Genomic DNA, 26,082 nt, shown 5'->3' on the forward strand with positions numbered 1-26,082 from the left:
CAAACCGTCGCTAAAATTCGTAATATTTACGAAAATAGTGACGAAAAAACTTCTGTCGCCCAATCCGTCGCTAGAAAAGAACAAAAAATCTATGAAAATCTATGTTCACACATTAGTTCTCATATTCCAGTGACTATATATATATATATATATATATATATATATAGAGAGAGAGAGAGAGAGAGAGAAAGAGAGTTGTACAACCCTTAGGTGCACAGCTACAGTGCCCAAAAAATGCGTGATGGACAGCCAGTGCCCAAAAAACACAAAAAAGGGCAAAAACATGAATTTGCCCTTTAGCAGCGGTCAAAACCGCAGCTAAACGCCCATGTAAGGACACAAACATCATTACTAAAATTATATTTAGTGGCCTTTTCAATTGCAGCTAAAGATCCCAGTGAAACTGGGATCTTTAAAAGTGACAAAAAAATTGTCACTAAAGGGAAAATTGCACAAATTCACATTTTTGTCCTTTATTTAGATTGTGGCCATCCATCATGCCCTATGATGGACGGCTACACACATGCCATCTCTCTCTCTCTCTCTCTCTCTCTCTCTCTCTCTCTCTCTCTCTCTCTCTATATATATATATATATATATATATATATATATATATATATATATATATATATATATATATATATATATATATATTGGGGATTATGCTGCCACGTTTAGTTATCATTAGAAGCCTCCAAAAATCATAGTTTTAGGTGTTTTGTGCTAGATCTGAACCATTAGATGTGTTTATCATTGTTCTCTGAGAGTGTGTTTTTGATAAAGCATCTTTATTCTCAAACGTGTATTTTAAAGATTCAAAAAAAAATCAAAGGTTGATATTGAATTGTAATTTGATGATACAAATATTTATATTTTTACGTCAAATCAAGTTGAAACAAATCTTGCTTCTTAATAAACACATTTAATGGCTGATCAAATCTCATATAAAACACTTAAAGTAAGATTTTTAAAGGGTCCTAATGAAAAAGGGGCAGCATAATTCCCCACCCTCTCTCTCTGTATATATATATATATATATATATATATATATATATATATATATATATATATATATATATATATATATATATATTCAGCCCAACTCGGATCACTTAGGATGTTTTCGTAAGATTTTATAACGTAGAAATTTTCACAAATTTCATAACTGTTGATTTTTGGATTCCTGTAAAATCCTATCTATACATCCAAAACGTTTGCTCCAAGAGTTTGTTCATACCTTTTCAACCATGGAGAGATCACATTCATATGATCATATTGCCAAAAAAATATATCTAACATGCACATTTTGAAGGAGTGGACCTCTCTCTCTCTCTCTCTCTCTCTCTCTCTCTCTCTCTCTCTCTCTCTCTCTCTCTATATATATATATATATATATATATATATATATATATATATATATTGTTGGAGAGTGAAGACCTCCACATTCACCTGTGCAGGAAAGAGAAAAACGAGAAGAAGAAGGGGCTGCAAAACACGTCTGTTGATTTCAGCGTGTTTCTCATTCTTTTAAAGGTTTAATATATAACTAATACATAACCTTTTTTAGGGTACTAAAATACCCTCTAATAATAAACATATTTACAACACACATTCATCACTTTGGATCTGGATCCGATCCATTACAGAAATTGGGTCCAGACCCGACTTAGATTAGAGAACCAAAAACGACATTTGTTTAGCCTCCCTCAAGTTGTGCATGGTCCTGGACCATGAACAACTTGCCTTTTAGAAACCAGAATTTGTCTTTTGTCAGTCCTTTGGTGAATATATCTGCAACTTGCTCGTCAGTTCGCACAAACACAGGTTCAATCTCTTTCTCCTCAACCTTCTTTCTGACGAAATGCTGATCAAACTCAATATGATTTGCTCGACTGTGATAGATGGGGTTAAAAGACATTGATGGCACTTTGATTATCACACAACAGAAGTGAACGAACAATCGGTTGTCCGATCTCTGTTAAGAGATGTCTTATCCACGTAGCCTCAACAATCGCAACAGCCATCGATCTGTACTCAGCCTCTATACTTGACCTAGCGACTGTCTTTTGCTTTCTACTACTCCAAGAGACCATGTTGGATCCAATGAAACTACAATGACCAGATACAGACTGTCGTTCATCTGGGTCACCTGCCCAATCAGCATCAGCATATATAATGATTTCATGGCCACCTTTATTTAATTCACTTTTCCTATACACCAGCCCATCACCAACAGTACCCTTTAGATAATGAAGTATTCGCTTAACTGTCTCCATGTGCGATGTATGAGGTTCATGCATAAACTGAGATACTTGATTCACCGAATAGACTATGTCAGATCTGGTAAAGGTCAGATATTGTAACATGCCCACGATGTTGCGATATCTAGTGGGATCCTTATATAGATCCCCTTCTTTAGAACTCAATTTTTGATGGACGATGCTTGGAGTTGCCAATGGCTTACAATCTTTCATGCCTGCTCTACTAAGAATATCCATCGTGTATTTGTGTTGAGTAAGAGTAAGTGTATCACACGTTTTATCAACTTCCACTCCAAGAAAATATCGTAGATCACCGAGATCTTTCATTTTAAATCTCTGATTTAATATATTCTTTACCTCCTCAATATGGCTTATGTAATTCCCTGTGATGATAATATCATCGACGTATATTAGCAGAAGAGTGGTTACATCTCTTTCATTGTAGATGAATAATGAGTGATCTAGAAGAGACCGAGAGAAACTGTGCTTCTGTATCTCCAACGAAAAACTCTCGAACCAGGACCGAGAAGCTTGCTTCAATCCATATAAATCTCTTTTCAACTTGCATACATAATGATTGGCATCTCGTTCTGCATACCCGATGGGTTGTTCCATATAGACCTCCTCTTTTAGGTCCCCATGTAAAAATGCATTTTTAACATCTAACTAGCTCAACGTCCATCCATGTTCAATGGCAAGACCCAACACAATACGAATGGTTCCCATCTTAACAACAGGGCTGAAGGTTTCATCAAAATCTTGTCCTTGTTCGTGTGTGAACCCTTTGGCTACAAGTCTAGCTTTATACCTTTCAATGCTCCCATCTGGTTTATATTTTATCTTGTATACCCATCTCGACCTAACTACATTCCTATCTAGTGGTCTAGGCACAATTTCCCAGGTACCACATTCATGTAAAGCTTCCATCTCTTCATTCATTGCTTCGATCCATCTTCTAGAGTTGCCAGCTTGATAAAAGGTGAGGGGTTCATCCTCTTTATTTATGGATGTTAGGAACAATTGAAAATCCAATGAAAAATTTTTATAACTAACCCACCTGTCAAGCGGATGTCGGACCCGCGTGGATCTTCTGATGTTGTCCAACATATGTGGAGCGGAGGTAGAAGGACCAGAATCATTATTACAAGAAGAGGATGAGGGCTCTTGCTCCTTTTCTCGTCGGGTGTATACAATACCTTTATACTTTGTTGGCTCCAAGTTTTGTGTGGTAACCTCTTCTGTTTGGGATATATTTGATGACTCCTGACATATTTCCTTTTGGCTGCAATCTGTAAGACAATCTTCTCTAGCATTAGAGAAGATTTCTGAATTTAACCATGGATTGTACACCTTAACACTTGGACCTAAACTAGCAGTATGAAAACTTGGATCAACAGGCTGATTGTCAAAGTTCATCTCGTCAAAAATGACATTCCTCGATATTTTGACGTGTTTGCTCAATGGATCATAACACCTATACCCCTTATAGTCTTCAGCATATCCCACGAACCTGCATTTCAATGCTTTGTCCTGAAACTTATTTCTCAATGAGTTATCAACGTGAACATAGCAGACACATCCAAACACACGTAATTCATGGTAGTCAGGATGTATTCCAAATAAAGAGAAGAAAGGAGACTTATTTTCTAAAATGGTCATGGGCAATCGATTTATCACATGCACTGTGGAGTGGAAAGCTTCTGTCCATAGAGTGATAGGTAAATTAGTCCCGTGCAGCATGCTCATTGCACTCTCAACAATATGTCGATGTTTTCTCTCTGCAATTCCATTATGTTGAGGTGTATGTGGGCAAAACACTCTTCTCTTTATCCCATTATGTTGAAGGAAACTAACAAAATCACTGGAAGAGAATTCCCTTCCTCCATCGCATTGGAAATTGAGTATATTGGTAGAGAAATGATTTTTGACAAAGGAATGAAAATTTTGGAACAATCCAAAAACTTCTGATTTATGTTTCATGAAGAATATCCAAGTATAGCGGGAATAACTATCAATGAAGATGAGGTAATATTTGCTACCAGAAACAGAAGCAAATGGGGCAGGGCCCCACACATCAGAACATATGGTCTCAAAAGGCCTTGAAGCTCTCTTATTAATTAAATTGAAAGGCAAAACATGACTCTTACATAAATGACAACTAGAACATTTTATTTCACTAGCTTCTGAACTCATACTGGACTTAGGAATGAAATTATTCGAGACAAGTTTTTCAATAAAATGACGACCACATGACCCAAACGATTATGCCAAAGGGTTGGCTTATTACATTCAGATATGGCAAACACATATTTAGAAGGAACAAAAGACGAATATTGAGGCTTCAAGGATGAATCAGCAGAATGAACAACGAAGGAAGGATCTTCTTGGAAGATGTACATGTTGCCTCATCTCTTTCCTTCAGCGAATGTCTCCCTCGTGCGAAGATCCTTGACATAAACAGAAGAGGGAGTAAATTCAACTGAGGCATTAACATCATCAACAAGTTTTGAGACAGAAACAATGTTCTTCTGGATATTAGGAGCATGAATAACATTTGAAAGATTAAGAGAAGACTTGGACATGGGTATAATGGCATTTCCAATATGCGAGATGGAGTGATGAGAACCATCTCTTGTGACTATGCTACTCTTACCAACATAAGGGTTAAGATTTAAGAGTTTACTCGCATCACCTGAGACGTGTGTTGCTACTCCGAAATCGACGTACCAAATGCCTTTATCATTTTGTTTCATATTTAAGCCTACTAAGGATGCCAATAGCAACTCTTTTACTTCTCCATCCTTCTTAGCCTCTGCTTGTGGAGTTTTTCCCTTATTTTGAGGATTGAACCAACAATTTTCCTTAATATGTCCTTTCTTATTGCATAGGAAGCAGGTAGGAATAGGCTTTTGTCCCTGTATATTGGGCGTTGGAAGGATACCACGACCACTAAAGACATTTCTCCCTTGTCCTCCCTTTCCTCGAAAAGAATTTCCTCCTCTGCCTCTGCCATAAGTCAGTCCCGTGGCCAGCACATCTTGAGTTCCTGAATGAACATGGGTGTCCTCAGAGAACCCTTTTAGGGTCATTTCATATTGTAGTAGTTTTGCACGAAGATCTTCAAATTTTGGATGTTCCGGGAGACACAACAAGGATGTCTCTAGAACATGATAGTCCGACCCTAATCCACTTAAGGTTTGCTGCACTTTGTCTTTATCACTGACGAAACATCCCACAATAGCCAGTTGATCTGTAATGCCTTTCATTTTATTCAGGTACTCCATAATAGACATCGAATCTTTCTTCAACATTTGAAATTCTCGCTTGAGAAACACAATTCTTGCTTCAGAGAACTGTGAATATGTCTAAACTAACTTGTCCCACAACTCTTTGGATGAACAATCATCGGGAATGACAACAAGAACTTCCTGTGAGAGTGTTGATGTGATGTATGCCACTAATGCTTGATCCCTGTTCATCCAGGCGACATAATCTGGATTTTTTAGAAGAACGATGGATTGTGCCCTTTTATCGTCTGTCTTTTCCTGCGAGGTGAATTCTGGAGGGATTGCGACTGATCCATCCAGATGACCAGAGAGATCCTGGCTCCTTATAAAAGCAACAATCTTCCTTTTCCAAGTCAAGAAGTTGGAATTGTTCAGCTTTTCAGAGACCAATTGGCTAAGAAAGTTGGAGGAAAGGCCTGACTGTGGGAAGGTTGAGTCTATTGGTAAAAGAAGATGAAGAGAAAAAACTGAATCAAACAAAAAATTCAGTCACCCGAGCCTGCCTTTTTTTTTAAACAGGCTTATTAAACTCGGGTATGACCAGATGGGTAACTGATTAAACAGTTTTCGAGACACGACTTGAAAATCGCACAGAGGAATATGAAAAAGGTGAAACAGAATATTGGAAACTGTGGCAGCACAATATTGATCTTTGAATGTATAGTATTCAGACTTAAAGCACTTCAATAATGAATATCAAAACGTGGAAGTGGTTTCAGATCTGATAAACGTGAAAACGGGACAATTAATAACTCAAAAAAAGAGGAAACACCACAAGCATTAATCTTAACGACTGAATATGCAGATTTAAGTGAACACCTCTGGGGCAGTTAACTGATTATAGAACAATCAGTTCTGAAGAGGATAATGGCACGTCTCGACAAAACAAAAAGAAAAATGACTGAAGAGGTTTACCAGATTTGAAAGTCACGCTGAGAGGTTACCAGATTTGAAAGGAAGGAGGAGACGTACCCAGAGGTCGGCTTATCAGATCTGAAAGGAAGTCGGGCTCTTACCAGGGCGGAAGGGGAATAGGGACACGCACGCAGAGTTCATGCACGCAGAGTTCACGCATGCAGAGGTTAGGTTACCAGGAAGAAACATGCACACAGAGTTCACGCAGAGTTGGAGTTGGATAGGAGCGATCTTTCTGGAAGACAATCTCAGGCCCAGCATTCAACGCTGCTATGATACCATGTTGGAGAGTGAAGACCTCCACATTCACCTGTGCAGGAAAGAGAAAAACGAGAAGAAGAAGGGGCTGCAAAACACGTCTGTTGATTTCAGCGTGTTTCTCATTCTATTAAAGGTTTAATATATAACTAATACATAACCTTTTTTAGGGTACTAAAATACCCTCTAATAATAAACATATTTATAACACACATTCATCACTTTGGATCTGGATCCGATCCATTACAGAAATTGGGTCCAGACCCGACTTAGATTAGAGAACCAAAAACGACATCTTTTCATATATATATATATATATATATATATAATGTCGGACATGCCCAGCATGACCGTGTAGTTTTTTGTCATTCAACACCTTTAGCGGCAGTCGCAACCGCCACCAAATGGGGTTTTTTAAAAAAAGAACGTTTTCACTGCTGATCTTGTGAGATCACCGGTGGAAACGAGTCTGATGTATCATCAAATCAAACACTTAAGTGTTTGATGATACTCTCTCTCTCTCTCTCTCTCTCTCTCTCTCTCTCTCTCTATATATATATATATATATATATATATATATATATAGCGCAAGACAGAACGGATTTGCTATCGTAGTAGTTAAGAAACCCCCTAATTAAAACTCATACGGGGAGGTTGTTTCTTACAAATCTGACCTCATAGATGTATTCAACGTGGTCAAAATTGTAGAAATCAACTCTTGATCTAAAGTTGATTTTTTAACCCTTATAAAATCTGACGTATACATTTTTCATTAGGGGGGTTACGTACCCAGGACCACGAGGGTAGAGAACATTAATATATATATATATATATATATATATATATATATATATATATATATATATATATATATATATATATATATATATATATATATATATATATATATATATATATATATATCACACTTGCAGTCTTGCATACATATCTGGTTTGAGCTGTTGGAATGTGGCTGCTCGGACACGGGCCTGGACTACCCTACTAAGTAAAAGAGGGTAGATATTCTGGCTTTTGTGCACCCTTTAGAACTAGGGATGTCAACGGTCTAATGTAACCCGATATCCCGCACGAATCCAAATCCTATTTGTCGGATTCGATATTAATTTTGCATTGAAATCTAAAGCCAAATCAGATTAAGTGTAAATATCAGGTTTTAGACTAGTCGGATTCGAATTTGGTTTGATCTTTTTTCATCAGGATCCAATTTGGTTTTATATTTTTTCATCCGAATCTGACCTGAATCTGACACGTGGACATCCTAGAAATCTTTGTCTTCACTCTTTAAAATACATAAAAAACCCTTTGCCCTTTATCTTCCAAAAAAAAGTCCTGGCTTTGCCGATAAGAAGTGAAGGTTATAGCCAAGTAGCTTCCACTTTATAATGTCAAATACATGTAAAATATATTTATTACTAGTTAACAAGCGTATACATGCAAACCAACTTGAATGTCTTTGTTATTGTCCAGTTTGCCAAGCCTATTTCACAGGATTGAATGAACCAGGTTTACTGGAAACGTGTTATAAGAGGGTGGAAACTAGGTGTGAAAATACATTTAAGTAACTTAAAGAAATGAGAAAAAAGGTTTGCATAGTACATGACTTTGGTATAAAATATACGATTTTACTAAGATATTCGGCGAAGAACTAGTGATGCTCCAGTTAGAAGGCTGGAGAAATGGGAAAATATGTTAGTTAAAAGAGGTCGGGGTAGGCCTAGGAAGACTTGGATGGAGATGATAGGAAAGGATATGAATGCTTTGAACCTCACCGAGGACATGGCATTGGATAGAAATGATTGGAGGAAAAGGATTCATGTGGAAGACCCGAAATGAATTTCTTTTTTGGTTCATATCGCCGACCCCAATTGTTTTGGGATGAAGGCGTAGTTGTTGTTGTTGTTTTGTTGTTGTATTTGTAAAGGTTTACAAAAATTGTTTTTGTATGTTTCATGAAAACGAAAAAAAAATAGGTGTGAACATACATTTAAGTGTCGGTTAAAGAATAGAAAAAAGCTCACATGATTTATCGCAACTTTGGTATGAAATATGCAATTTTACTAAGGTATTTGCGATTTTAGAATTACTAAAGATGACCGCATAAATAACAAAAAATTTTGCATGTTTCTTGAAAACCACAAAAAAATGTATATAAATTTAAGTATGGTTTTGCCTTAACTGATGAACCGAATGATATATCACACAAACTTCACCAAGTTCGCTTGTGTGAAGGGTAAAAAGGTGCTAAAAAGTTTTCTATTTACGGTTTTGAACAGCAGGTGGACTTAAAAAAATTTAGAGTATTTGAGAAAGCACATCATATTTTTCATTCAGTATGGTCATTTTTGGTATCCCAATTTACCATTTTCTAAACAAGACTACTACTACTTGAAATCACAATCAAACATCATCTTGGATTAGCTTTCTCTAGGAAAAAAAAGAGATTGCTTTTTGAACTCGTGACATCCCTTAACCCTGGTGAAGTTCGTGAGTGGCTCCTATGTAATGAGTAGAATTTTTGAAAAATCTTGAGACTTTATGAGAAAATATTGTTATTTGAAAGGTCATTGTTTTCTACAACAAATGGTAAGTGCATTCATCTTCCAGCTAGCAAGCAAATACTAATATGCATAAACCTGCGGAAAACAGTGCAGAAACTGCTGAAAAGTTCAAGTTTCAAAACCATAGTTATAAGAAACAAGCAGGCACAAGAAAAGATACATGAAACATCGAAAGAGAGAATGGAGTATCTAAGAAATGCCGTTTGGGATGCATGAGAAAAAGTAAAAAACAAAGAAAACAATAAGAAAATAACACGATTGCAGTTACAACTTTTTAAATTAAAATTTATTTTTAACTTTTTATCAAGAATGTTGATTATATACGTAGATTTTACGAGTATAGTTTAAAAAATGAAAAGCAGATTCTGTACTGTTTTCTGCAGGTTTTTGTTTTTAATGATGAAGGAAAACCCAAGCAGAAAACCAGGTCACTTAATGGGCCTAACTGGAAGATGATTGCAGTTACCATTTGTTGCAAACAACAATGCCCTTCCAAATCACAATCTTCTCTCATAAAATGTTTTCAGAAAAGAGTTTCTTAAGCTTGAAAGAAGCATGCAGTTACAGGCTTAGAAGCATTGCAAGATACGAAGGTTTTAAGAAGCTTCTGGTGACTGCTCAAAAACTGCTTTAAGGGCTAATTTGCACAAGAGGCTGCAGCCTTTATTTTACAAGAGTGTTTTTTCTGCAAAAAAGGACACCAACTTTGAATCAGTTTCTGCCAATTTTGGCAAGCAGAAGCGGCTTTCCTTGCAGAAAGTGGTTCCCAAGTCTTGGTGGATGCCTGTGGCAGCGGTGAGATCTGTCAAGAGGAAGATGGATGTCGGTCATTTTTATATTAACGCTTTGCATGTCATGAAAACACCACAATAGATCATTGCTATAACTCGCCATATCCTTTGCAGAAAAAAGGACAGTAGAACCTTTATCACCATTATCTTGATGAGCAGTACATAGAAAAATAACAGATGATTGATAAACAAATCAAGATTTGAAAGAATGAATCAGAACCAAAAATCACCAGCATAACTCAATTATACACAATTGAAGAAAAGAAATAAGGCGCAACAAAAATTGTGTATGACATTAAGACCTAAATGCCCAGAAATACAGCAGTGACATGCAAATGCTGATCATGGATTGAATAATTTCCGGAAAGGCCCGTCTTTACGGTCTTTCGCTGCCTCTGTCAGGGCAAGAAACCGTTTGAAGCCAGTAGTCGCTGCACCCCGGCCCAGAGCAGCTGCACGGGTGATCACATCTTCTCTGGTGGCAATGGTGGTGGTAGATGCAGGTGATGTGGTGACAGCTGGGGCAGCAGGAGTGACTGCTGCCGGAATGGGAGGAGGCTGTTGGGTGATTCCAGAACTGTGCTTGTTGAAATCGTCCAGTATAGCTTGCTGGTCCGTCTTCTTCAATCCCTGAAATATGCGATTGTGACCTCAGCAATTTGGAAATTCACTGAGTTGATTGGCAAATCTTGAAACAAATTAGTATATATATAGAGTCAATACATACTAAGTAGACTCTCATTTGGCAGGCTACTAAAGACTCGGCTTCTTATTGAAACAATAAATAACTTTTTATCCATCAGAACCATAATTTTACACCACAATCAACGTCCAAAAATCTGTATTTCTTTATCACATATAACCAAAACTCCGCCTGTGTTTAACTGTTTAGTTATACACTGCCAGTCCCAAGCCCGGATAAAGCAGGAGGGTTGCGTTAGGCCAGTGACAACCAGCATAAAAACTTAGTCACACCCTATGTATATGAACCACTATGAGTTTTGGTTCATATCGCCGACCCCAATTGTTTTGGGATGAAGGCGTAGTGAAGGAGACATATAACCAAGATACAGGCAGGCCCACAGAGGGCTCTCTGCACCTGGTTAGGTGGGTTGGCTTAAGGCATTCAAGCTGAAGGATGACAAGCACTTGATACCCAGGGTGTGCACCCCTTGCCACAAGGCCAAAGGCCTACGGAAAACTGTCCAGTTGAGCAGGGGTGGAGTACTCATGGCGTTTTACATCACCGGCATCAAAACAGAGTCATGGTCATCCGTGCCCCTAAGGGGATGTCCATACCAATGTGGTGGTTTCTCCCCATTATGGGGAGAGAGAGAGACTACTTTGTCTGGCAATGCCATGCTGTAATGGTCATTTCATAATTTGAAAAAGAAAAGGATGAAGTTCATGTATTTCATTCATGCAATAACCTAACTTTTAGTGCTTCATGGGAAGAGAATACCATGTTTTTCAATGTTCACCCTGTCACATGGATATGGATGAGGATACAGGGACAACCATTTTTTTAGAGTTTCTAATATGACTTGCATATAAGGCTTTGCTTGGGAGCAGGGTACTAGAGGAGTTGGAGATGATTACATGATGTGGCAGGGTCCAAAAGGATTTGGACTGTGTTTGGGACAAGGGAGTGAAGGTCGGCTGGGAATCACCCAACTCCAAATCCTAAAAACTTCAAATTTCAACTCCTCTGATAAAGAGGAGTTTACAACTCCTTGAATTATGAGGATTCTAGTGGGTCCCTGAATTTCCGATGGTTCAAAATTTTTACGGTATTTACCTCAGTAAATCCCCTATTCATCATGTCTCCCTTCCTCCTTAAACCCAATCTACTTGGTTGCTTCACTCAAGAGGCTAACTACGGTCACCTACAGCCAAGCATGGTGAGGAATCAGGAATTGAAAGCCTGAATCCTTAAAGGAGTTATGCTTCCAAACAATAGAGGGTATCCACAACTCCTTTGAAATGCATTTCTCTTGAAGTCTAGTTTTTGTATTTCCCCCGACTCCCTTGCAAATTCCTCCAACACCGGTTCCCAAACAGAACCTAAAGGGATATGGAACGGGAGTCAAAATGGAGTATCCGTGTGACAATGTTCACCACATGACAACTTCCATCCTATGTCACACGGACTCTTCTAACAGGGCACCGCACCCGCGTTGGACACAGCTTCCTTTGTGTTAGGTGAACTGAACCACACTGAGGTCCATTTCTATCCAAAAGTAGATTCAATTAACCCTAATCAAGTCTATTTTTATCTATATTATATATATATATATAAATGCATAAACGCACACACATACCCGTGGTGTTAACTTAAAACTGTTAAAAATTATATATATATATATATATATATATATATATATATACATATATACCCTCCCCGCACCCCCGCGCCCAAGTTTTTTTTAAAGTACCACATCGCCGCATCGCCGCATCCGTACCCGCACCTATGTGACATAGCTTCCATCCTTTTTCTAAGAATAGATTTTAACACCTTTCTGTTTTTATCTTTTCCTCCTTTTCCTATTTTTGGTTTTTCGGTAGGCAAACTGGGGGTGCAGGATTCAAAACAAAAATCCATTTGTTCATGATACCACAACCTAACCACCCAGCTATGGCCCCTAATATTTGCCATAATTGTAGTAATCAAAATGCCACTTTTGTAGTTAAGTTAGAGTTGATAAGCATAGTTGCCTCAGTATGGATCCAGAGGCCAGGATTGTAAAACTCACAGTACAAAATGAAATGAACTTTTGAGAGAGAGAGAGAGACCTTGAGTTCAAGAATCCGCTGGAAGTCTGAAGGTGTCCCTTCCGGTAAAAGGGCACGATATGTGTCAGCTACAGATTCAACAGGAGACAAAATAACCTAGAAAAAAATAAAGAACTTATTGTCGATGATATTTTGAAAATTCACAGAATTTCTCCAATTAAACAGGTTGCTACCTTCAAGAGTGCCTCAGCTTTACTCATCTCACGACTGACAAATTTTGAGTAGCCAGCAGCACCAGATGTCTGTAGCAAGAAGCAATTTGAATAACCAATGGCACAGGAAAAGGGATTTAAGAAAAAATTTATAATATGGACAATACTCAAAAAACTATATAGATAATTGACAACAAAATCCAACTATATATCCAATTACACAATTATATAAGTGAGAAACATCATGAAACTTTGAGGGCTAAATACATTTTTACTTACACAAGTGGTAGGGTTTTTACCTGCCTTCCAAGAGTTGGGATTTCCAAAAGAATTGTCTTTACAGCCTGCGTATCTAGCAGCATCTGCAATCAAACCCGTACAGGCCACCAAGAGAATATTCTAAGAATTAGAAAAGTTTCCAACATTGAACAAAGATGTACAACAGCTCAAGCAAATCGTGGATAAATAATTACTGTAGTTTCATCTATGACATTAATATTTCACTTGGAAAATTTCAGAAGAGTTACCTTGATCATCTATTAAAATGATAAAAAAATGCTATTAATGGCAATTGTACTTCCCAAAGGCTAAGTGAACATACTAGCATTAATGAGCACGAAATTTTATAGAGGCATTGTGTAGTTCTAGTGTTTGTTCTTTTGTAAGTAATGTATGATAGGTGGCATACCCTTCATCACCCTATTCTATGCATGTTGAGCCATCCTGCGAAAGTCATTCAATCATCTGTTCCTTTCAACATCTAACAATATAAATGCCAACGTCGAGATGACATCACCAACCACAAAAGCATTATAAGTATACAAATTTTATGAATTAGAATGAAGCATTTATATCTGACCATTTATTTGAGTTGATCTGACCCACACCTGAGCCATATTAACACTCTTTTTGCTTGTGAAAGTAAATTTTTTGAGAAGACTGTAATTTCTTTAGGCACGTTTAGTAAACACAAAAAACATGATCTTTTTGTGAACTAGAAAGAGAAAAAACGTGAAATAAACAACATTTTGCAGGTGAAATTTTAACTGTTTAAATTTACCAAATGAATAAAACTCACTACTCAAATAAATTCATAAATTTATAAATCAGACATCCAAAGTAACTGTCAAGGATTTTGCATTAAACTTGACAAATTGAGTTTTTCATTTTTCCTAAGTGTGCTGGATAAGGGAGACATACTTGTAATGAGATGTGCGGAAATAAGAAATGGTTCAATAATGAACCAAATAACACAAACACTTAATGTGCAAATCACATAAAACCCACAATGGAATGAAGGCCGAAAGGCAAAAGAATACTATTCAAGAAGAAATAGAGGAGAGAACACCTTACAAATGAGAGAGGGGGAGATCCCTATTTATACAAGAGAGAAGGCATAAAGGGGGGCCATTGGGGCTCCCCTTAATGAACGTTGGGGAGCCCCAACGTCCCACTAAGCGGGGGCCCCAATGGTCCCAAAAGAAGGAAAAGAAAAAAATAAAAAGAGAAAAAATAAAAAGGAAAAAAAAAATTAAGATCCTAAAAATTACATGTGAAAAGACCAAAATACCCCTATCGGGTATTTTGGTATAAATGCACAGAATAGTACACACACACACACACACACACACACATATATATATATATATATATATATATATATATATATATATTTTTTTTTTTAACACCCCTCCTCAAACTTTACGAGGAGAAGACCGAAAGTTTGCTAAGAAGAAACATAAAACGAGGAGATGGAAGAGCTTTGGTGAAGAAGTCGGTTAGCTGATATTCTGATGTAACATAAGGCAATGTAATAGTCCGCCTGAGGTATTCATCTTGAACATAATGACAGTCCATTTCAATATGTTTGGTGCGCTCATGTAATGTATGATTGCTTGAAATGTAGATCGCACTTATGTTGTCACAACACATCTTGAAAAGAGTTGAAATGACAATCCCCATATCACAAAGTAGACTTCTAAGCCAAACAATTTTCATAGTTGTAGTTGACATGGCACGATATTCAACTTCTGTTGATGGCAATGATACCTTTTGTTGCTTCTTGCACCTTCATGAAATAAGCGAATCACCTAAGAAAATGCAAAAAACAGTAATTGAGATACAATCATTGGAATTACCTCCCCAATCTGCATCAGTATAAGCAGTTAAATCAAAAGAAGAAGAGGATAAGAAAAGCCCTTTTGAGATATTATTCTTGATGTATCGCACAATTCTCATGACAACTGCCATATGAACTGTCGTAGGGGCATACTGAAACTGGCTTACTGAATGAACTGCATGTGCGATATCTGGTTGGGTGATAGATAAATAAGTAAGTGATCCAATTAATTGGGGATAAGGATTGGGATCACCAAGTAGAACACTATCTTCAAGCCTTAATTTGGCATTTATAACTTCAGTCTCTACTTTCTTATCATCTGAAATCCCGGACTTAGCACAAATATCTGATGCCAGCTTCATTTGAGATAGAATATATCCTCACTATGAATAGGTCACCTCAATACCTAAAAAGTACCTCAGAAAACCCAGGTCAGACATATCAAAAGTTTTCTTTAACATAGATTTAATGACGTCTACTCCCTCTTTATCACTTCCAGTGATGATCATAAAGAAGTAGAATTACAATAGAATCACATGTTTTCTTAACAAAGACAGCAGTGCCAGTATAACATGAAACAAAACCCAAATTAATCAATACACTACTAAACTTGTCATACCAAGCCTTGGGAGCTTGTTTAAGACCATACAAAGCTTTTTTTAGTTTCAAAACCTTTCCATTTAAACTCATACCAAGAGGAGGATCCATATAAACCTCTTCACTAAGATCACCATTCAAAAAAACATTTTTAACATCAAGTTGATTGATATGCCATTTTTTGATAAAAGCAATCGCAATAAGAGTTCGGACACTTGTCATCCGAGCAACTGGAGCGAATGTCTCATCATAATCTACCCCATACTCTTGAGCATATCCTTTAGCTACTAATCTGGCTTTATATTTTTCTAACGATCCATCACTTTTCATTTTTACCTTAAAGACTCATCCACATCCTATGGGTTTCTTTCCCTGAGGAAGATCTACAACTTCCCAGGTTTGGGCTTTCATAAGAGCATTTAGTTCATGTTTCATTGCTGCATTCCAATGTGTATATTGTTTAGCATCATTATAGTGAGATGGTTCGTAAAAGGAGTGAATGGCTAATAAACAAGTTCTAAAATGTGACGAAAAAGACTCATAAGACACAAACCTATTTAGTGCTTTAGAAATACGATTTGACCTTCTTTGAGATGATTCTTCCACAAACATATTTTGAGAGAATTGAACAAAAGCACATGGATGAGAGTTTTCACTTCTCCTAGTATAAACTTGATTGTTGTTTGTCATATGTTCATCTACACTTTCATGAGATTCATTTCTTTCATTGTCAGAGACTTGATCATTTTGATTTTCAATTTCATTAAAAGGCTCAATATTTTCAATTAAATCTGATTCATCTTGTCGGGGCAGTAAATCAAATAAAAATGCATAGTTATTGTTTTCTTTTGGCTCAAGATTTGCAAAACCATCTTCTTCTTCAAGGTTTTTAGAGATATAAAGTTTATTATTTGTTAGATCAAAGCATCGATATCCTTTTTGTTTTTCACAGTATCCTAAGAAAACACATTCAATAGCTTTTGGAGAAAGCTTGTCATTTTTGTGTGTAAGTGCATAATATTTACAACCAAAAACTCTTAATCTTTTAAAATCCGAAGACATGTTATAGAGCTTTTCGAAAGGAGAGACATTGTTTAGAGATGACGAAGGAATTCTATTAATAAGGTATGTTGAAGTTAAAGCGCCTTCGGCCCAGAAAGGCTTTAGAATATTTTTTGAAATCAGAAGAGTTCTAGTTGTTTCCATAATGTACCTATGTTCTCTCTGAAAGACCATTTTGTTGCAGTATGTTAGGACAAGATCTTTGGTGACAATTTCCATTTTGTCTTAAATAAGTTTGAAATTCGTTTGACATATACTCTCCTCCAGAATCTGATCTTAAAATAGACAAAGTACTTAGAAATGGATTTTTGATCATTGCATGAAAATCTTTAAAGGTGGAAAACACATCGGATTTTCTACTTAGAAAGAAAAACCATGTGTACCTAGTGAAATCATCCACAAAGATTACGTAATATAAGAAACCTCCCTTAGACATAACAGGAGAAGGACCCCAAACATCAGAATGGACGGTCGAGTAGAGACAAAGCTTCTTTGAGGAAAAGGAGTGGCTTTCAATTTACCAAAGATGCAATCTTTACAAGTCATAACTTTTTCATTACAGGATTTTCCCAAAAAAGAGAAGAGACGTCTTTGAAAAATTCGGATGGCCAAGTCTCTTGTGCCATACATCTATACTTTTGTCATTTACAAAACTACAAAATGACTTGGAGGGAAGAGACAAAAAATTCATAAAATACAGATCGCCCCTCCTATGGCCTTGCCCAATCAGCTTTCCTGACTGGAGATACTGCACGGAGCAATCCTTAGGTGAGAAAGAGACTCGGCATCCAAGATCGATAATTTGAGAGACCGAAAATAAGTTTAAATTGATTTTTGGAACCACCCTTACTTTTGAAACCAAAAAATTTTGAGGATGTTTTAAATCAAGTGTTCCAATATTTTCAATTTTCAAAGAAGATCCATTGGCCGTTGAAACATAAGATGTTATGGGGGTGGAATGCACATTAGAAAGGATGTGTTTATAAGATGTCATGTGAAAAGAAGCACCGGAGTCTAAAATCCACATACCAGGAGGAGATGAAGAGGTTGTGATAGCGGCACCCGAAGTAGAGAAATTTTTAAGATGTTGGAGTGCCTCTGAAATTTGATTTAGTGTGTCTTTAATGACTCTTCCATTGTTGTTGACTTCACTTTGAACATTCTCACCAACTGCGGCCACTTTCCCTTTGAGCTTAGGACATACCGATTTGATGTGACCCGGCAAATAACACCCTTTCTAAAGCCATTATTTTTAGCAAAATGAGGAGGCCTATAAGGCTTAACATTGGATCTCGGCCTAATAACGGCCAAAATTTCATCATTTTTATGAGTCATGCCAAGGCGAGTTTCCTCTTGACATACTTCGGCAAAAGCATCTTCAATAGGTAAGGCCTTGCTTCTATGAAGAAGGGATGCCCTTGTTCAAATTCCGGCCTAATACCGTGGAGAAATTGAAAGAAATGTTCTTTCTCAATTTGTTCTCTTCTTAACTCAACATCTTTCGGAACCACCCACTTGGGCGAAAGTAGAGCAAGCTCATCCCAAAGAGGGGATAGAGCACTAAAGTAATCCCGGACACTCATGTCCCCTTGTTTAGTAGACCAAATTTTTTCTTGACAAAAAAATTGTCTAGCTAAATTTTTTTTTGTATACATTCCCTTAAGAAAGAACCAAGCTTCATTGGCTATTCTAAACTTGGCAATGTTGGCACAAATTTTTATGTCAACATTGTTCATGAACCATGACAAAATTTTGGCGTGATTACTCTCCCAATCTTCTACCTTAGATTGATGATCATTTATTGCCTTAATGTGATCTTCTCCATCAAGAGCATTTTCGACACCACCTTCAATCTTGGTGAGCTTCAATGTTGGCTCAAGAGACGTCCCCATCACGAAGCCCCATAGCTTTTTGCCACGAAGGTGATTCTCCATGGCCGACGCCCACATCAAATAATTTGATCCATTGAGCTTGAAAGAGAGTTCAACTCTTGTGTCGTGCTCCATGATGACAAAGAGAGGTAGAAATGAAAAAAAGGACAAAGAAACAAGCACCTTCAAGACAACAAGAAATTCAACCGTGCTCTGATACCATGTAATGAGATGTGCGAAAATAAGAAATGGTTCAATAATGAACCAAATAACACAAACACTTAATATGCAAATCATATAAAACCCACAATGGAACGAAGGCCGAAAGGCAAAAAAATATTATTCAAGAAGAAATAGAGGAGAGAACACCTTACAAATGAGAGAGGGGGAGACCCCTATTTATACAAGAGAGAAGGCATAAAAAGGGGCCATTGGGGCTCCCCTTAGTGAACGTTGGGGAGCCCCAACGGTCAACGATCATAAATATGACCGTTGGGGACCCCACCGTCCCACTAAGTGGGGCCCCCAATGGTCCCAAAAGAAGGAAAAGAAAAAAATAAAAAGAGAAAAAATTAAAAGGAAAAAATTAATAAAAAATAAAAATTAAGATCCTAAAAATTATATATGATAAGACCAAAATACCCCTATCGGGTATTTTGGTATAAATGCACAGAATAGTATATATATATATATATATATATTAACAATACTGATGAATGTCTAATCTCCGTCAGTTAACTTGTAAGTTTTAGCATCATCAAGGTGGGAAGTCACCCTCTATGAAACATCCAGGCATCTGCTTAATATTTTAGTGATCATTAAACAAACATAAATTGAATAATGTGCAAACCAAAAAAATATGATCAAGTCAAAGCAGAGCCCAAGTCAAAACAGAAGGTTAGAGTAGTCATGTACCTGCTGAGCTCCAGTTTCAGATATCTGCTTGCATTTGTATATGTTTTGATAAAAGCGTGGGCCCAAAGATGCAGCTAACTACGATGAATTACTTCAAAAGATTAGGTACATATATAACTTTTTATTTGGGAAAAATAGAGATAATATAAGACTGTTCCATGTAAAACTCATCATAGAAAACAGCTATCATGAAGCATGCAGTTTAGAAGATTAAACTTCAGCCCAACTGTTTCAGACAGCCTTACTTTGAAAAAGAGGACCTTTTCATATAATAGTATGAACCCTGTGCACATTGCTTGAATAACTCGAGCAGTTGACATGATACTTCATTGTATGAATTGTTTAGACACTTATTCCTTTGAATTGGTTCAGCATTATCTACACCAAGCAGCCAGACACTGTTGATTTGTACTCATCTCTATGAAGAAGATATACAGGACATGCACCATATGCTCCGGTGTCCTCATATTACTAAATAGTAGACATAATAACTTATAAAACGTTTACATAAATTCATAAAGTGTCCAGATGCAACCAAAAGCTGAATTCCTTTTCATCACTCATAGGAAATAATCATGCCATAGCTCAACAGGTTAGCATAAAGATCATCTCAAATCTGACAAACCTTGTCCAGGAAAAACTGAAAATATATAGCAGAAAGCAAGCTTCCAAGCACTGGAATACTGGTCGTAAGAATTGCATTAATTCCATTGACATACCTACAGGGAAGCTTGTTAAATACTTGAAAACTTTATGAGAGCAAGAAAAGAGAGAAATAGTAAAATATAGAAAGGATATAGAAACCAACAAAGTAAATAGCATCTCACTCACTCTGATTGATCACCAACACTTTCAATTGTGCCCCAAGGAACTCGTGTCATAGCAGCCATTTCAGCTTCAAATTTTGTTTCCAAACCTTGCACCAATGTCATTAATGATTTGGTGATTACTGCTGAGAACTCATCCTGTCAAACCCATTCGATTGTCATGCATGTAGTATGTCATCTATCTGATATTTACATGGATCCTGATAATATGAACATGTACCTGGACTTCTGACATATCCACCTTCTCTGAAAATTGTGAATCAATGATCTTTGCAATGCTGTCAGCAAGTTCACCAGACTGATCACAGGTAGAAGATAATTCAACGCAATCCCATGCAGAAAATAAAGAAAAAGTTCATTGCAGTGAATCTGACTGTAGCTTTGAGGTTGATGAAAAATCACTAAATTCTGACTCAGAAAAAAAATCCATGCATGAATCTATCTATTCCTCCCTAGAAGTAATAAATGCCAAGATAAAGAGTGATCATGGGGAACCAGAGTTACCGGAAGCTTCTTAGATAGGTGGGAAGCACGATACTCCTCGCTTCTGAAACTTGATGAGAACCTCGATTCTCCCACGCTTCTCCTATACTTTCCACACGCTTCATATATTCTTCTTATATGTTGTCTTACTCAACTTTTCATGTTTTTTATGTATTCTCTCTCACTCTTCTCACTCACTTTCATGTGCTTTCTATAAATTGGTAGCCATAACTTTTAAATTTTGTTAAAAAATTAATTCTTACACAAAAAAATGATGAACTTTAATATTAATCATTTTTATTTGTGTTTCATTTTGATTCACATTCAATTCTTATATTTATTTTTTTATACCTCGCTTCCCGCTTCCTATACATTTTAAAATGCATCGCTTCTCGCTCCCACTTCCCGTATTGTTTCCCGCTTTCGCTTCCTAGTCTGACAACCTTGTGGGGGAATCTCTAGAAAACCCTACACCATATCGACAATTAGTTGGAGTTCTCACTTGCTTGTCAATTATCAGACCTGATATTGCGCATATCGCTCCCGCTACTAGTGAATTCCAACATGCGCCTACTTCTCCTCATATGCGTGTTGTTTTGCATATAGTTAGATATATTAAATATTCTATTAGTAAATGGCTCTTTTTATCATACCTCTCCCCTTGATTTTGATTGTTTACACTGATTCTAATAGGAGAGCTATGTCACATGGGTGCGGGTGCGGCACTTTCAAAAAACTTGGGTGCGGGGGTGCGGCAAATATATATATATATATATATATATATATATATATATATATATATATATATATATATATATATATATATAGTCCAAAAGTTGACCGCACCCGTGTGCCGCACCAGCGTCGAGCGGCACCCAGTTGGCTGAGTCCCTGTGACATAGTTGGAGAGAAGACCCAAATGATAAATGCTCAACCACAAGTTTTTGTGTGTTTGTAAGTGACTTCTTGATCTCGTGGAAGTGCAAAAAGCAATAAAAAGTGTCCATATCGTCAACATAAGTGAAATACCGAGCCATGTCCACTACAATATCCGAGCAGCTGTGGTTGAGACAATTACTAGAAGACCTAGGAGTTCACATGGCATTCCCTAAAGATTATATTGCAACAACAAAAGCGCTATCTATATCGCAGGAAACCATACATTTCATGAAATGACCAAACATATATAAATAGATTGTCATTATATTCGTGAAGAAATTTTGAAGACCATCTCATTGTCATATGTGAGATTGAAATATCATTTGAAGGACTTCTTCACCAAAGCTCTTCCTTCCATAGGATTTTATTTTATCTTTAGCAAACTTTCAGTTGTAACACCGTAAGTTTGCAATAAGTTTGAGGGGGAGTGTTAAATTGTAATTTTGTATTTTGTAAATATGTATATATATATATATATGTGTGTGTGTGTATATACATATAACGTATATATATATGTACATTATGTGTATGTATTTGTAGTATGTTTATAGGTAAAAAATGTAACTTTTTTTGTTTTCCTCTATTTATTATTTTGTATTTTTAAATGCTAGGTTGGACAAGTCATTAGACTAGTCTATTGGCTAGTCCTAGTCATTCTAGTCGTAGACTAGTCTAATGGCTAGTCTTTAGCTTCCTTTGTATATATAATGAGATTCAAGGTTACCAAACTAGGAAGTGGGAAACGAAATGAGAAGTGGATTTATAAGAAGTGAAAAGCAATGAATCAATTTAAAAGCAAAATAGGAATAAAAGAGAAAGTGACATGGGATCAAATAGGAATCAAAATACAAATCAAAGGAGAAAGAAATAAAAACTAAAATAAAAATAAATATTCTTAAATTTTGTGATTTCATAATGTAAAAATTAAATTCTTCTCAAAATCTAAAACTGATGGTTGCCAGTTTAAAGAAAGTACATGAGAAGTGAACAGAAAGCGTGAAAGAAAGCAGATGAAAAACATAAAAAGAAGCATATAGGAATGATGTAAGGAAGCAGGGAAGAAACATGTGGGAAACATAGAAGAGTGGGAGAATCGAGATTCCTATAAAGTTTCGAAAATGAGTTGCACGCTTCTGAAGTGAGTTTTGGGGAAGCATGGTTCTCACCTATCTATGAAGCTTACGGTAACTCTGATGAGATCTCCCTATTTTGTTCTTATACATTCTTCTTGACGCATTTCTATGTTAATACAATAACACTTTTCACATTGTCGTGTATCTTTAATCCATGCAGAAAACTTACTGCCTTCTTTTTCACAACCCTATTCCTCTCTCTATCTCTATCTCTATCTCTATCTCTATCTCTATCTCTATCTCTCAGCACGTGTTGTGGGAGCTTAGCTTAAACCTTGTAGTTTCCTCCATGGTCAGGTGAGTTGTTTTTTTCTTTTCTTTTCTTTTTTTTGTGATCTCTTCTTTGCTGTCATGGTTATGATAGTAGAGTTTTGATAGCAAACAGAGAATCTGAGATCCTAGGATCGGATTTGAGATCCTAGTATCTCAGATCCATTCAAATCTAAGATCCGAGGTATTCAAACGCACCCTCAAGGAATTTGGTTATCTTAACAAACCTAAGAGGCTAAACCATATGATCACTGGCTGATGTCATACGCTTCAAATTAGAATGTCAAGTATCCAAACTCCCTTATTAAGCACATTTCAAATAGCCAACTTGAAATAGTATAGTCAGACATTTCAAATAACTGGAACAGAAGTTTTTAAATAGTATAATCATCTAAGAATAAGTTCTCAAACTGTATGCACAAACTTAGACAACTCAACACATTGTCATGACCTTCAGTCATCGAAGAATCAGAGTTGGATGAGATTTATTCAAAAGCACCACATAAGAAATTTCTTTCTTGTTTTTTTTTATAGTTTGAAGGCCAGGATGCTAGGTTTTATATGCAATAAAGTAGTAAGAGAATCCAAGCACCTCATAAATCCAATGGATCATAATAGCCCATGCTGCTCAGATAATTTCAAATTGCATAAACAGAAAAGAGAGACCAAAAGGTGAAGGTACCGTCTTATGACAATACTCTGCTGTGTTCACAATATAGCATATCACCCTCTCATCTCTGTCAGATATCTGCCAGACATTGCAAATTTGCAATAAGAAAAAGAGGTACTCATGACAGAAGGAATTTTTTGCATGCCCGCCCTAGAAAAAGAAAAAGAGACTCCAAATACCATACCTTGATCTGTCCATCAGTGCCAGTTGCAGCTGCAACAATCCCCGTACCACCTTTAGGCAGTTTAACAGAAAGTTTTGTCGCATATGCTTTAAGTATTTTTTGAAATACCTGTTGAAAAAGGCGAAGTATACAATTGCTCACTATTTCAGTATGTTGTTATCAATAACTTGTAGATACATAATATGATGTCTACATATAAAATCCCTAAGGTGCCATCAAGTAACTGTTATGAACTGTTAAATAAATTGAACAGTAGCCAAAGTAATAATTTTAAATTTCATCATATGGTATTTAAATAATTGTACAAAGAATACGTTTACTAATTGTACTTATGAAACGAAGGACATCTCTTGATGTGCTGCTTTTGTAGTTTACTACAATGACATTCATGATGAGAAAAATAAGATATGAAACATCATGCTATTTCTAAATTTGTTAGGTTCAAAAAACATGTAGTGAACTTGTTAGGTCAAAACAACCAGGTACAACAAAAAGATTACCTGTAGCAAAATACACTGCAAAAAGCAAGCAAAACCAGGTCATGTGATAATCAAAGTGCTAACTTTCAACCAGGCAAGAAGCAAAATCATAAAATGATGACAGATCATAAGTATTTTGATCTGTAAAAAGGGACAATGTGGTCATACCCATGTTTGAGGAAAACAAATCAGCTTAGATGAGTACTAATTTCGTTGCTAATTGCTAATCAACTCCTACAAAATGGATGAACCTTTTGGCACTAAAGAGAAGTCTACCTTGGTCCAGCTGGGCAGATTTTACTCCTGGCATTGAGTAATATATAACATCGAATTATAAAGTGAGAATCATGTTAATCAAACTTCCATACAACTACAAGATCCTCGTATGATGCAAGATATTAAAAAACTGCACTTCTAAACATCATGTGTGTTGAATTGTTTTCTAATATGCATTATATTGAAAAAAAACTGATGCAATATGAGATTATGTGAAGCAGTTTATCAGTAAACAATACCAAGTCGTGATGTAAAAATTCATGAGGGATCAGAATATAGGAATTTTCTTTCGTGATTATATTCTTCAGTAATGTCATGGACAAATTGATGCTTAAATTTAACTGGTCGGGTTTCAAATTGAAAATTTAGGAAAAAAATAGTGAGACGTGATACTGAGAATCACTTTGATATCAAGAAATTTTAAAACTAAATACAGAATCAATGATGAAATTTAAGGAGCTTATTTTATTTGTAGGCATTAGTTATGGACAATCAATGCTCAAATTTAACTAATGTCAATTACAGACAGGTTTCAATTAACCTACAAATGTGAAAATTTAGGATGGAAATAGTGAGGTGTTACTACCACTTTGATGCCAAGCATTTGAGGAATTTTATAACTAAATATAGAATCAGTGATGAAATTCAAGAAGCTTATTTAAAGGAATTGGACTATCATTATAAAACACTGCAAAAATAATAAAACACCACTATGTGGCAATTTTCCCAAAGAAACTGCATAAGCACCTTGAATAAGTTGAACAATGTCTCGTTCTTGGTCAATGCACTACAACGCTTCAAGCTTCTCCTAATTATCAAAAATACCTGCAGCAAATTAGAGGAAGAAATGAGGCCTTAACCAAATTATGAAAATAACCTTTACAAAATCTTTTCATCTTTTCTCTTAGGCTTTTTTTGAACAAAAAAACTTTTTCTGAGCAAAAGAAGAAGAGAAAAAACTCATGCAAACCATGCGAGAACAAGTTAACCAAAAAATCATGACAAATAGAACACATGATATAACTAATGTTGGACGTGCAAGATCTTCAAATGCTTTTCTTGTATGTAGCATGCACAGAAATGTAAACATAAGAAAAAGCTTCAGATGCCAGAAAGATGGACATGACTTACTTGCATACTACTTGAAAGAATGTTAGTTTGACTGCCCTCCTCAGTTTCCCATGTTTCATCCTAATGAAAAATAACAAAGCAAAGAATATT

General features: G+C 36.3%; 1 protein-coding gene across 1 annotated transcript in view; it reads right to left on the minus strand.

Moving 5' to 3' along the window:
• Positions 1 to 10,198: 10,198 nt before the first annotated feature.
• The window catches only part of HIT1 (Membrane trafficking VPS53 family protein), a 56,888-nt gene continuing 41,004 nt past the window's right edge, over positions 10,199 to 26,082 (minus strand). Inside the window, exons 14-25 of the mRNA XM_090014232.1 lie at positions 25,993 to 26,052; positions 25,609 to 25,686; positions 24,107 to 24,214; positions 23,935 to 24,000; positions 20,648 to 20,725; positions 20,432 to 20,565; positions 20,226 to 20,319; positions 19,601 to 19,678; positions 13,336 to 13,398; positions 13,058 to 13,126; positions 12,885 to 12,980; positions 10,199 to 10,721 (exon numbers count right to left, since the gene is read on the minus strand). Of these exons, the coding sequence (XP_089870358.1) occupies positions 10,434 to 10,721; positions 12,885 to 12,980; positions 13,058 to 13,126; positions 13,336 to 13,398; positions 19,601 to 19,678; positions 20,226 to 20,319; positions 20,432 to 20,565; positions 20,648 to 20,725; positions 23,935 to 24,000; positions 24,107 to 24,214; positions 25,609 to 25,686; positions 25,993 to 26,052 (1,212 nt within the window). The 3' untranslated portion in view covers positions 10,199 to 10,433. The remainder of the gene's footprint in view (positions 10,722 to 12,884; positions 12,981 to 13,057; positions 13,127 to 13,335; positions 13,399 to 19,600; positions 19,679 to 20,225; positions 20,320 to 20,431; positions 20,566 to 20,647; positions 20,726 to 23,934; positions 24,001 to 24,106; positions 24,215 to 25,608; positions 25,687 to 25,992; positions 26,053 to 26,082) is intronic.

This window comes from Nuphar pumila, chromosome 7, assembly GCF_984573655.1.
Source record: "Nuphar pumila chromosome 7, dmNupPumi1.hap1.1, whole genome shotgun sequence".
Classification (NCBI taxonomy): Eukaryota; Viridiplantae; Streptophyta; class Magnoliopsida; order Nymphaeales; family Nymphaeaceae; genus Nuphar; species Nuphar pumila.